The sequence below is a fragment of the Cornus florida genome, unplaced genomic scaffold, assembly GCF_030987335.1.
Source record: "Cornus florida cultivar Cherokee Brave unplaced genomic scaffold, ASM3098733v1 CherokeeBrave_3.0.0_Hap2_Chr01, whole genome shotgun sequence".
Taxonomy (NCBI): Eukaryota; Viridiplantae; Streptophyta; class Magnoliopsida; order Cornales; family Cornaceae; genus Cornus; species Cornus florida.
Window position 1 is genome coordinate 101,013,335 of NW_026775571.1, and position 14,440 is coordinate 101,027,774.

At 34.5% G+C, this 14,440-nt stretch overlaps 1 protein-coding gene across 2 annotated transcripts; it reads right to left on the bottom strand.

The window, feature by feature from the left end:
- Positions 1-492: 492 nt before the first annotated feature.
- Positions 493-8,596, bottom strand: LOC132309435 (zinc finger protein CONSTANS-LIKE 9-like). Of its 2 annotated transcripts, none has more exons than XM_059807753.1 (5): positions 8,319-8,596; positions 6,699-7,368; positions 5,227-5,454; positions 1,530-1,828; positions 493-1,308 (listed from the first exon to the last, which is right to left on the bottom strand). In XM_059807753.1, exons 2-5 carry the CDS (start codon positions 7,284-7,286, stop codon positions 1,179-1,181), a joined length of 1,245 nt encoding a protein of 414 aa, XP_059663736.1. In that variant the 5' UTR covers positions 7,287-7,368; positions 8,319-8,596; the 3' UTR covers positions 493-1,178. The 2 variants fall into 2 exon arrangements, with proteins under 2 accessions (XP_059663736.1, XP_059663730.1); XM_059807747.1 differs by having other exon boundaries at positions 6,699-7,444.
- Positions 8,597-14,440: the final 5,844 nt, after the last annotated feature.

Sequence of the window (14,440 nt, forward strand, 5' to 3'; positions counted from 1 at the left end):
GCAATCTATAATTTTAAGTTAGTATCAGACGAAGTCTATAATTGTTACTGTCTCGACAAATAAACGTATGGACATAAAAACCCACTAAATTCATTTCTCTTGAGTTAATCTTTTAACGTTGACACATGATTTTTAACCACGTCCACAGCAAAGATACTGCAAAAGAACTCATGAAGAGCCTCTCCCTAGTCTCAGCTTTTACAAGAAAATGCTAGAGATCAAGAGTACTTGTTAGCATATCATCCGATCAGTACAAAGTTGCAGTTTCAGTTGTCACAGTCACGAATATAACCAACAAAATCTGATCATCCTACATCATACTTTCTAGTATCTTACAATCCTGTCAAGAGCAGCGTAGCATATCAAACTTGCAGTTTCAGTTTCCAAGTGCACAGATTATTTTTCAGCCATGCAAGGACAACTGAAGATAGTCTCTCTAAGTGAACAATGTTTACAAAAGTAACTATCAGCATCCAGAAGTCCCAACTAGAATATTTACAATCACATTAACATATATTATAGCATATAAGACATTTATGGAATTACAATTATGTTTTTTTTTTACATACATTTTTTTTTATTTTATTTTCCTCACAAAAACAAATCGTTCTGTTAAATTGAATTACTAAAGACTAAGTTCCTCTCAGCCATATACATATCAATCATGTTCCTCTCGAGTTACATTACAACCTTTTGCTACATGTCCCAAATAACAAAAGGGAATATTTTTACAAACATGTTTTGACCAAATATTATCTTCGGACTTCATCTTTGTACACCAGCACTCGTTATAACCTGGTAAGCAACTTCCAGTCCTGATGATGGGGAGAGAGAGACAGACAGACAGAGACAGAGACACAGAAACATACGAAATAAATCATAAAGCGAGAAAATGGATTTTGCTCATGTGACTCCACAACCCCGATAAATCAGAAATACCACTTGAAAAAGAAGCTAAGAGGGGGCACAGCCAGTTTCACCTCTCATCACCCCATAATTTCCAAGCCTTCAAATTTTTCATTTTTGAGCACTTTCAACCAACTCCTTCAAATCAAATTTTGAACAGATTGCTTCAGCCGCCTCCATCCAATCTTTCATCAAAAAGAGATTGATATATAATCAACACTCCGTAATAACTTTATGCTTCTTTCCCTTCCAAATAGACATTAACTGTACACTCAGTAGGTTCTTGTATCGCATAAGGGATCATAATCATATGCATCACCAGCCTTCACAAAACGTCCCTTGACCCGCTTCCTCACATCAGCCCTTGCCTTGCGGGAAGCATACCTTACTTTTTTATCAAACCTGTTTAGAAATTAGCAGTAAGAAGGAGGACTTCTGGATTATGCAGAAAAGAGGAAGTTTGCATATCTAATGGAACTCATCAATATGCTGTTCTATATAAGTGCAGTAATGCAGTGTACAGACAAAGTTAAAAAGATACTTCTTCAAAGACGACTGAATTACATGTGTGCTGCAAAACTTGTGATACTTTATATGCATCTATATAAAACTTTTGTACTTACTTGCGTGTCTTCTTCTTCTCCTTGTAGCGTAAGACAGCACTATCCCTGTCAGCTGATGGAGATGGATTTTCAGGGTTATGCCATGGAGGTTCCCCCATTAGAAGCATTGAAGACACCCCACAATCTTGATAATCTCCAGAAGTACTCTCGCCAGTGAGGGCGGAGAATGAGACTGAGAGGTTAGAATATGCTTGCCTTGGGAAACAAAGATTTGGATCAGTTTTACAACTAATCATTGAATCAGCAGATGCTGGATTGCTGCATGCCGGCTGTGATTTAATTTGTACAGCAGAGGAGCCCTGGGATAGAAAATTTAGTTGATCCATAAGTATATTGCAGCAAATGCCAACTTATAAACATCTTGACACCAATGATAAAAAGGATGATTGATACATTGTAACTTCCATTCTACGGATTACTCGAATTGTTTTAAAATGTCAATTCAAAAGCCAGAAATGCTGCCTTGGTATACAAGATGTTATGAAACAAACATGTATTTAAAATATTTTCCATTACATCTGCAAAAATTCAAAGAATTTTATTTCCTCATTCCGAAAGAGAAAAATTCATGCACAAACAACAAAAACTTCCGTTGCCAATTTGCAGATAGAATCATGAGAATAAGGACACTCCATGCACCTTGGAATCCTCAGTAAAGCCCAATTATCACACCATATCGCCATACAAAAGTACAAAATTCCACCAAATTCAATCTGTAAGCCAAGTCAACCTTCGAACTAAGAAAAATCATAGATTCTAACCAGAGAACCCTTAATATCATTTTCATGTTTACATTATAGAGATATACTATGGTACGCAAAAGGTTTGTCATTTTCAGAATCTGGGTTTATCAAGAACAAGCTTAAATGGGGAATTTAAATTTATAAAGATTTTAGAACAAAAAAAAATAAGGCTCCAATGTATCAACTCCAAGTCCAGAACTCCAAAACGTTGTATCTAAGCCACGCTATACAAATTCTGTTAACTCATGTGATAAATGCATCACGATGTCCTATTCTTTTTTTAGATAATGGAGGGTGTCCCCACCCTCTTTGGGGGCAGGAATAATCCTTTCTGATACCTGCAATCACCACCAAATCACAGGTTGACACCTTCAGGAATTGAACATGAGGCCTCTGAGTCATGCGCAGAGGCCTTATGTCAAGCCAACTACCCCATGGAGGTCATAGGAAGCTCAAATGAAAAAATAAAAAGGTAAAATGTAACAATTTAAAGTCCACAACTCCGAAATATTGCATCTAAACAATGCTATGTGAATCTCATTCAAATTCTATGACAAAAGTCCTTCTAGATAAATATCAGTTACACTTTCATACACAACTTTACCTCCATGTAGTAATCTGCTAATGGAAGTAAGTTCCTGAAATGGTCCGCGCTAGATGGTATAAATATGGATAAGATCTTATTTTGCTTCCTGTAACTGCATTACTTCTACAGTAAATGCAAGTCTAATATCAGTTTGATTCCGTGGTCTAAAGTTTTACTTTATAGTATTTGTTTTGGTTGATATATTCAAGAACACTGTGGTGCAGCATGAATATGTCTTTATGTTCTACTCGCATGATTTGAATAGATTTTTAGGTGCCTCAAGAGATGCCCTGATTTGAGACTGGGTAAGCTGCACTGGAAACCATATCTTTATTCTTTAACTCATCGTCATGCCAAGTTCAATCTGCTTGGAGGTTATCAAACTCTGAAACCAATAAAACCTATGTTCACGTACAAGTTTAACTTTTGAAGAGTTTCTAGTTTCTTTCTTTTATATATCTTATCTCCATATATACAATATAATTATTAGAAAAAAGTAACTGTTTTATAGAGAGTGGATTCAGACATTTCATGTCATAAAGATACAAAGAAGAAATCCCTTTTGATTTATATGCCGTCATCATCCATTATTAGTTTAGCCAAAAAAGGCTCTTTTAGATAAGGTATGATCAGTGGCAATTGAACCTGCTGATGTCACTGGATTTAGGTTATGAAGCCTACTTACAAGAGGAGGGGATGGCGGGCGGGGGAGATAATAGAAAAGATTGATGGGGCATAAACTTTACAAGAGTAGCGAAAAAGGCTCTTTTAGATAAGGTATGATCAGTGGCAATTGAACCTGCTGATGTCACTGGATTTAGGTTATGAATCCTACTTACAAGAGGAGGGGATGGCGGGCGGGGGAGATAATAGAAAAGATTGATGGGGCATAAACTTTATAAGAGTTGCATGCAAAGTGTACTAAAAATGGTCAAGAGTCAAGTAACTGCAAAATTCTCAGGCTTAATGAATATCAGACACGAGATCCAAAGAAGTCAAGCATGAACGCCTAAACCAATTGCCTTGAAGCCCTGGATGGATGCCATCCTATTAGCCCAGTGTTCTAGTCTTCTAGATCCCATCAAACCTCACAATAGAGCCTTTTTATACTAGGATGGGGGGTGATCTCAAGGGATGCCATTATGTTGCATGACAAAAAATTGATTCAATTCTTACATCAAGAATAAGCTAACAAAGTTTAAGCAGCCCAGCATAGCCAAAAGTAAGCAAGCAGTGTATTAATAGAACTGACATCCAACTAAAAGCATTCTAAAACCAAACCATTGCCAGCTTTAGTTAGGGAATAGGAATGATCTACTTTCTAGAGAATCTGTGCACCTTTGTCCATGATCATTGCCCAATAATTTAAAGTAACCCAAGATGAAAGTGAGGACTTCAAAACAACTTTAAAAGGAGATATACACTGCAAGCACCTTTCCATCCAACATTCAATAAAAACGCCTAGAAAAAGTGGAAACTTGCAATTCAGAAGTACTCTCCATCACATTGTCAATTGTGCTTTCCACAGTGACACTACAAAGACTTGGTACTTCCCTTTTTTAATTTTGAGAAATCTAAAACCTACAATAAAACCAAATCATACATTTTGGGAATTCACAAATAATTACTGAAGTCAGCAAAGATTTAAAAAACCTTCTCTAGCTTCATTTTAGATCATACTTATTCTACTATAACCGTGATCACATCTTTGCTAAGCAATTTTTGATAAGCAGCTGCTGCAAATGGCATTAAAATGAGGGAACCCCCATTGGAAAAAGCCATCACATTCGAAAAATACTTAATAAGATGCTCTTGCAGCAATTGAGAAAATCAAATTTAATTTACAGTATCCATTTTAAATTAGAGTGCTAACTGCAAAAACTAAATATCCTCAATGATTTCAATAGTTTAACCTGTTTTTGGCCTTGTTGCCAGGCAAATGCAATTGATTATTGATCTACCTCCAAAGTGAATGTTTTGCTATCAGCTTGGATTTATTTCATTTTAAAAATACAAGGACGAAATCTTTGCTTGTTTTTGTCATAAATTAGAGATAAGATGAATTACTTTTGAGAAGAGGAAAAAAAAAAAAAAAAGGAACTCTTTAATGTTATCCTGAGAATAACATACCAATATGAAAAAAAAGTTGATACCGTTCATGTTTATCGCCAACTGACAAAACACGTTTGTAGACGGGAGAGATTATTCATGTAACATGAATTCTCTAGCTTATTCAAACAATATCTTAAAAACTTAACATTAAAATAACACTCTTGAAAACTGAAAAGAGCCGAGCAAAAATGAAAATCAAAAGTGAGGCAAAAAGAATGAAAAAATAGTATATGCAATAACGAGTTATAGGGAGAACCTCAGCAGCATAAAAAGATTGTGTATTGGTATCAGCACCCATCATATCCTCAATTCCAAATAAGCTATCAATTCCACCATTCTCCAAGAGCTGTTGGGATTCATTTTGAGATACGCCAAAAAGTTCTTCATAGTTCTCCAAACTCAAGTCAATATCAGCCATATTGAAGTCTTTGTAGAAATCATCATCATCACAAAGCTCAAAATCTTTTATTTCAGAGCAGCATGGCTGCGTATTGATTAAGAAAAGAAAAATTATTGCAGTTAAAGATATAACTTCTTCAAGCATGTTTAAGGGAAAAAAAACATGCACAAACATCTGCATGCTAATGGCGCACACCCACAAACATACAGATGAGCACACACCACAAAAAGCTTATTATTGCCTTCAATTCACATGTACTTAAGTTAATCCCAGATATGGTAAATATGGAGAGTATCTCCTTTATACATTTCCCTAATGTAGAAGGCATCGAACAGTGTGTCCTCTGTTCTAACCAAATATCATAACCACCATAGCTAGCACCCAGGTTTAGAGAAAAGCACAATCATTCCACGATACAAAACAGCCACAAAATGAAATAATGTCAAATATAGCAATTGATCATTCCAAAATATAGATCTTGAACCAAAAGAGTTCGAGGCTTCCTCAAGCATGATTGATGGGGAATGACTCCTGAAGAACTGTAAAACATGGAAGGGCGACTGCAAAATGATAATATGGAAGCTAAGTCTCCGCTAAATTAAAAAATTGTACTACCATGATCTGCTAAACTGGAGGTGCTCAATGGTAGTACTCTACCAATTTTGCATATATCCAAAATAAATGCAAGACACCACTCAAATGCTCTTATCAACATATAGGCTCAAGTATTTCAACAAATTGCATCTCAAAACAAAAGTGCAGACATCAATCAAGACTAAATATAGCAAGGAGTATACACCTGTTTGATCATAGCAATTCTAGTCGACCAACAGTAATAGTCAAAAGTACCAATGCGGAGGAATAGGATCTACAAAAGGATGAATTTAGGCTAAAAGATCTCTTTTGACGAAAAGAAAAACAAATAAAAAAATAATAATAATAATCTTTGGATTTCCTTGTTCAAACTTCAAACATACATGTTACTCGTACTTTAGGCAACAATCTTATGATAGAAAATTACTTTATGTATAAGTGACCACTTCTTGTCATTTTAAACAAGGGCAATGATAGTTCGAATGATATCTTATAAATTCATTTTTTATAACAAAAATAAAAATAAAAATAAATAAAGCAATTTAACATAAATAAATAAACAGCAACATCAACAAATCCACATTCTACCACCATCCAATAGCAAGCAAACCATAAATATACCTCTTGTGTAATACCAGTTGAACAAGGGGGCCCATTCCCCAAAATATCTTTGTTTTGCAATAGTGTAAAGCAGGTAGATTGTACAAAAGCGAAAAAAAATAATCAGAACTCACCTTGGCAATTGCTGATTTTAAGGATCCAGTGGGCCGGTTAACAACAGATGGGATGTGATTTTTAGCATTCACTGAAGATGATTCTATCCAAAAACTACTATTATCTTTATTTCCCATATCATACATTCCACCAGCCACAGCTTCACCTGTTGTGTTGTTATTTGCCAGTGGCTGCAAGCAGTTACTACCACTCTTATCAGTCAAGCTCATTAAACCAAATCCCTGCTCACAATTAGAATCATCAACAGAAGGAAATTCTGAAACAAACGACCAGATCCTTGAAAGTTCTGCTGCTGAAGGGCAACCAGAGTAACAATTAATAGTCTGCCTCTTGTGTTCTGAACCTGAATTAGATCCGGCATGCCCAATCCAATCACAATTTTGACAAAGTGAGATATTCTCTTCAACACACCTGACTATTGCGGGTTGGGACTTGCATTTTTCACACACAAGGGTCCTTGAGTGGCGCCTGGAAAGGGCATTTGCAGAATGAACATTCCGGTCGCAGGACAAACATAAGCAAGCAGCATCAGATCGGCAATACACCATGGATCTTTCCTCCCCACAAAAATCGCACGAGTGACCCATGTTTCAGCAGGCACTGGAGCTAGACTGCGTCCAAGACACAAATAGAGGACAAACCTATACGATCTGTTCGACTTTTTATCTCCTAGCAACAACAAATCTCTTAGTCTTTAAACTCAATATCTTAAATACACCACTATCCCACTGGATGATTACAGAACCTATATGTATCAAATAGAAGCCAAATTAATACTCCGTATTTCTAATTCAATAAGAGGAAAGGACCACTCATATATATAGCTAGCTGTACAGGGTACACTCGCTAGCACTTCTTCACAAGGCTAACAAAGGGTATAAAACAGGATACTACAAAGAGTTAAACACCCTTATAAAACCAACAATTACAAGTAATTCCCATTTCAGAAGAAGTAAAACTAAATACTGAGGGCAAAGAATGACCCCCAATTCCCAAGGAGTTCTGGAAGTGATGTAAATTTTAGGTTTTAGTGGATAAGAAATAGTGAGTGAAAAGGAAGGGTCTTTGGGTTTGATGCTTTTCTACAATTGTATTCCTTGCAATCAGAGAGAAGATTTGAAGAATATTAGAAGTAAAGGACCACAAATATCTTTATTTCAGAAAACAATATCCAACAACTTCATGATGATAATTGAAATCTCAGTTTGAAAAAACTAGCCCACATTTATTACGAGTAAAAACATGGTCCTGTAAAGATTTTTTTTACTATTAGCAACCGAAAAGGTACGGAATTTCTCTTGTGGCATTTTCAAAAGTGCTTTTCTCACTTCTAAAGAGCAAAAACAAAAGCAAATTCGCTTTGGAATACCAAGAAAAGTACTTTTTTGCAGAATTGTAGTCAAACGATGCCTATATTATCATCAAGCATTTCAAACCATGGAGTATTTCCTTATAATTATCCAGAAAACACTAAATCTTCAAGTTTTTCAACAGATCTTTCGAAGTCAAAGAGCTAAATCGAAGAAAGAACAATTAAACCGCAAAGTCTTGACTGAGAAAAACACTGAAAAAATATTGAACAAAAAGATAGATATTGATGTAGTAAATGACATACTTACCGGGATGCGAAATTGGCGGGAGGAGAGCGGAGACAGAGAGAGGTGGAGAGCAATTCTCTGCGAGTAGATATATATGTGTATATATAATTATATATACAGATGTATGTAATGGTTATTACATAAGGATGAAAGAACCCTAATCAACATGCGGACGAGGTGGAGTTGGAGGTGGGAGTGGGAGTGGAAGTGGAGGAGCTAGAATTTTGGGATAAATCGCAAAGCAAGAGTGGGCCCCACTGCTCCCATTGGAACCAGAGAGTTTGTCCTTTCCCTTTCCCTTTATTGCCTCATTGTTTGGTTAGAAGGAAAGTGTTGAAAAAAGTTCTGAAATGAAAGATATTTTCATTTTTTTTTTTGTTTTAGGAGTTTGCATATTAAAATAAAAGAAAATATTATAAAAGTAGTAAGATTTATTAAGCTTGAAGGCTCAAAATGAGTGTTGGGTTGGTCTTGAATACGGACAATTCGTGAATACTCTTAAACATGTGTTTAATATATTTTTTTATTCATATTTTAAAAATAAATAATATTTATCCACTTATATAAAAAACACACCACAATATTAAAAAAGAAAATAATTCTTACACTAAATAATTATAATTGCTAGACCTACTTTTTTAATTGATCAATTATATAACAAATAAGAAAGTGAAACCCTTAATTTAGTTATATTTGGTATAAATAATCAATTAAAATTTATTCCAAGCAATTCACTGCAAGTGTTTAATTTGAATATAACTACTCTATTAATAACATTATCAACATACATTATAATATTTAATCTCTTTTTCTTTAAATGTTTGACATTAAACACATGCCAAAATTTAAAATAACTATATATATATATATATATATATATATATAATAGCTTCACTTCTATAATTTTAATATAAATTAATTAAATTTTACAATTATCTTATTCAATAAATATATAAGTAAAATTTTATATTCAAATATTAGTTACATCCATGTGCATTGCTTTTTAAAATTTTGACATATTTTTATATCCATGTTCATGTCTCGTGTCTATAATCTATATCCATACTTCTTGCATTAAGATTCTAATCAAAATATTTTAATATTCTTCAATGAAAAAATTATATTGTATTGATACTTTTCTTTTTAGATTGCTTATTATAACTAAAAAATGCATGCAAATATATGTGTGTGTATATTTATATTTCTTTTATTCATTTTACTACTTTCACTCACTAAGAGCATCCGGGGCGGCATTATGTTTAAAGTAGAAATGTGTCCGTTAGCATAGAGAAATGGGCGGTGTGGTAAAAGAAGTGGAGTATATCTCTTGTGGGACCTACAGTCATTGTCTAAGCTATTGTCCACTGATAGAGCTGCCTTTAGAGAATGCTCCATTCTTTTTTTTCCTTTGTTTAATGAATTTGATTGAAGGCAAAAAAGCAAAAGGCAACAACGGCTCAATTTACTTCCAAACGTTCCATTAAATTCAAACGGTTATATTTTTAGCCTATAAATATTATATTTCGTCTTCAATAATTTTCACCTTCAATAATTCTCTCTCTCAATATTTTTTTTTAACATTCATCTATATCGAAATGAATAATTTTTAAAATATTGTTTATTCATCAGTAATATGAAAATTACATTTTATTCTACTACAACAAATTTAAACATCTTTATTACCAAATTGATTCCACAAATGTTCCATGAGATCTCTCCTAAGATCGGTATTGTCTGATCTATTACGAATCCTACTTAGGCGAAACGAAATGTGTGCCGCCAACATTGATGGGTTTCAAACGTAATGTGGAAGGGAGATTGGGTCATCTGTCGGAGGTGTCCATTGCAAAATGTGTTCGCCCTCGTCTTCAATGATCATATTGTGTAATATGATGCACGTTTGCATTATCTTGTTTAGATCTTTTGTATTCCAATAAAATACCGGTTGATGCGTTATAGCCCACCTCATCTACAACACGCTGAACGCCTGTTCTACATCCTTCCTAACAGCTTCTTGTTTGTTAGCAAATAATTTCTCTTTGACTATTGTTGGGTGCGGGATGGTCTGTATCAAAGTTGCCCACTTAGGATATATACCATCAGATAGGTAATACCCCATTGTACGCCAATGTCCATTCACCACGTAATTAACTGGAGGCATTGAACCATTAATCATGCTCTTGAATACTGGGGAATGATCGAGAACATTCAAGTCATTGTGTGAACCAGCCATACTAAAGAAAGCATGCCAGATCCATAGATTTTTCGATGCAACGGCCTCCAATATGAGGGTAGGTTTATGGTTTTTTCCCGTATGCGTGCCATGCCATGCCATGCTGTGGGCCAGTTCTTCCATTCCCAATGCATACAATCTATAGAGCCAAGCATACCTGGAAAACCTCTCTCTTCCCCTTCTCGAAGTAGACGTGCAATGTCATCTGCATTTGGTGAGCGTTAGTACTACTCCGCATACACAGCAATTATAGCATCACAAAACCTCTTCAAGCTTTCGATCGCAATGCGCTCAGAAATCTTTATATACTCGTCACAAAGATCAGCTGAAATTTCATATGCGAGTATACGAATCGCAGCAGTCATCTTCTGTATAGGAGTAAACCCCATACGACCGAGGGCATTGGGTTTCTGGATGAACCATTCGTCATATGTTGTAACACCGTTCAAAATGCGAAAAAATAACTCTCGTCGCATCCGAAACCTTCTACGAAATATGTTTGGTGGATAAATCGGATTTTCAGCAAAGTAATATCGGAATAGCTGTTGTGCTGCCTCCTCTCGATCACATTTAATATACTTTCTCTTACGAGGTTGAAATAATGCCCGCACCCTATCAGGCGATAATAATTTGCTCACATCGTTCATCCTTTTTCGATGGATTTCAAAAATATCTTCCCCATCTGAATCTGACGAATTCAATGGAAAAATAGACTCAGAGACAGGTATATCTCGTGACGATGAAACCATTATTTTTTTGTATAAAAAATATGAAGACTCAAAGAATAGAGAATGGGCTTGAGAATGCAAAGAAGTGGACTTGATAATTGAAAGAATATAGAATTAAAAAAAGATAGAATGAGTTATTTATATAGAAATTGAAATAACAAATAATGGACTTGAGAATGCAAATAAGTGGATTTCATAATTGAAAGAAGATAGAATGAGTGTTTTATATAGAAATTGAAATATAACCGTTGGGAATATAACCGTTAAGAAGAAGACAAAAAATTATTAAATTCAAATTCAAATTTTTTATTTTATTTTTAAATTAAATAAATAAAATAATAAATAGATTATGAGATAATTGGGTTTCACATCATGGAACATATGCATAAAAAAAAGTAGAGTACTACATCATCACTTTTTAGCTTACGTGACACTCTACTTTTTAAAAAGTAAATAGATAACTTGTGTTGCCTACACCACTTACTCTAACATCATTTTCTTATTTTGTTGTTAGGGGTGTTAGCGGTCAAATGGATAAGGTCTTGGTTTTATAAAAGTGAATTTGTAGTACTATTTAATAATTTAAAATTTTGAATTAGAGATGACAAATGTCCAACCCTATAAATGGTATTAGAACGAACCCAATCACACATTAGTTCCCATACAATAGTATTAGGTTAAGTTCATGCTGTCAAACTTTTATATTTTTTAGAGTTTACATATTAAATAAAAAGAAAATTAAGTTTCATTAAATTATGTTGTCTTACCACTTTTTCTTTTTATAAATTTTATTATAACTAAATATATGCATTAAAATAAGTTTGTTGTAGATCGGTTTTCAAGTTAACCCGTTCATTTTTCATGTACAATCACATCAAAATCTGAAATGAATTGTGATTGATCTAGAAAACCATATTAGACCAACCTTAAAAATTCGAATTTAAATGAAAATTAAAGTATGAAATTTAAATAAATTAAAAATAAATAAAATGAATTTTGATTCGTACTAGATATGGGCGGGTCACCCATCAATTTCATGCCTAAAAATCGCATATGTCCAAATGAAAATTATAGGTTAATTATACTACAACCGTCCAAGCCAAAAAATGTACACTTATAAGATTAATCTAATCAATTACTTCTTTTGTAGGGACAATGAGATTTAGTTATTTCACCTTGTCTTTTATTGTTGCTATGGAGGGTTGGTTTGTTAGCTTAATTGAGCTATGTAATAAACTCGATTAAGAGCCAACTTTAGATTTAATTATCTAATTGATACTAATTATTAGTGGCTAATTATTAGTGGCTGCCACTATACGAATCATATCATTATATATAAATATATAACATGGTACTTATGTCACCAATTCCACTAAGACGATTTGCTAATTTACACTTTCCTAGGTAATCTTTTGGATATTTTTTATTATTGCATCTTCAATTCGTATCTGATCTCTCCTTGGTGGAAACTTCCAAACGTGTGAGGTGGTGGACATGCATTTGCAAAATAACTATTGATAGATGTAAAAGGTGTATCATTACCTGAATCTCACCTTTTAATGCCATGTAAATAGTATTTTTTACCTTCTATTATGATTTTATTATTGAATTTAGATATCCCAAGATACTCTAAATGGAAAATGTGTGTGAATTTTGTTGTCATGATAGAAATAAAATAAAGTATTCCACCATATTAATCTAACAGCACTCAAAATGTCATCATTCGTTTATAAAACATTTTGGTTGAAATATTGGTTTAAAAATCATTTTTCTTTTTTACTTGGTTGAAATATTGGTTTAAAAATCATTTTTCTTTTATACTATTTTACACATATTTTTTCTTTAGCCTAAAGGTATGATCTTTCATTTATGTTATGTTTGGTGTGTATGAATAAAATAGAATAGAATGTCCATTTTAACCGTCTTTTGTTTGGTATGCAATTTAAAGTGAGATTGACCATTCCATTGTAATGAAAATCTATTCTACTACTAATTACACCGCCGCCACCTCTACCACTACCACCACCAACTTCAATCACCCCACCACCACCTTCCACCACCTCCGCAGCCCCCATCTCCACCTCCGCCGACTTCTATCACCACCATTACCTCCACCGCCACCTAGCCTACACATCCACCTCTACCACCAATGCCACCTCCACCGCCACTACCATCGACTTCCATCGCCACCGCCACCACCTTCCGCCACCGCCACATCTACATGTACCACCACCGACTTTCATCACCACCACCACCATCGCCACCTCCACTTCCACCACTACCAATACCACCTCCGGCTTCCATCACCACCACCGCTGCCACCTCCACCTCCACCACTGCCTTCCAACACCACCATTGTCATCTTCCACCGCCGCCGCCACCATTGTCGTCTTCCATCGGCACTGCCACCATTTTCGTCTTCCACTACCACAGCCACCGTCACTACCTTCCACCATCATTACCTACACTGACATCTTCCACCATTACGACAACCGCCACTGCCACTACCACTACCACTACCTTCTACCAACACCTTGCTACCTTTCGCCACCACCGCCTTCCAACACTACCACTTACACTACTACCATTTTCCACATCCACCACCATCAACCATTGCCACCATTTCTTAACGTTATTTTGTCAATTAAAATTATTTGTCACTAACAGGGGTATTTTGAAAAATTCAATTTGAATTTCATTATTTTCTAAAATTTACATTAGTCCATATATATTTCATTTTTGCAACCAAACAATAGAATAAGAATGATCATTCTATTCCATTCCGTTCTCACTTGCAATCCATTTTATTCCTGTACACCAAATGCATCATTTTTGGTTAGCATGAACTTGTAAGAAATGAAAAGAAACAATATTTTTAAAAAAATTTAGCAGTTTGATTAGTGTGAAAAATAAATTTTTCTGAAAAGTAATATTCTCACAACTATTGATTTTCCTAAAAATGTTTCCTTCAAGGGGAAAGTTATAGTTTCCTGTAAAAGTTGTATCATTATATTTTAATTCCCTATTATGCCCTTACTAGTTATTTATTCATTATTCTCTTTCTTTATCGATATAGTATAATTCTGTTATTAGGTTACGATTTCATGATTCTTTAAATTAAGACTCTTCTTCACACTAAAAAAAAAAAATAAAAATGAGCTAATCTAATAAAGTAGTAGTAG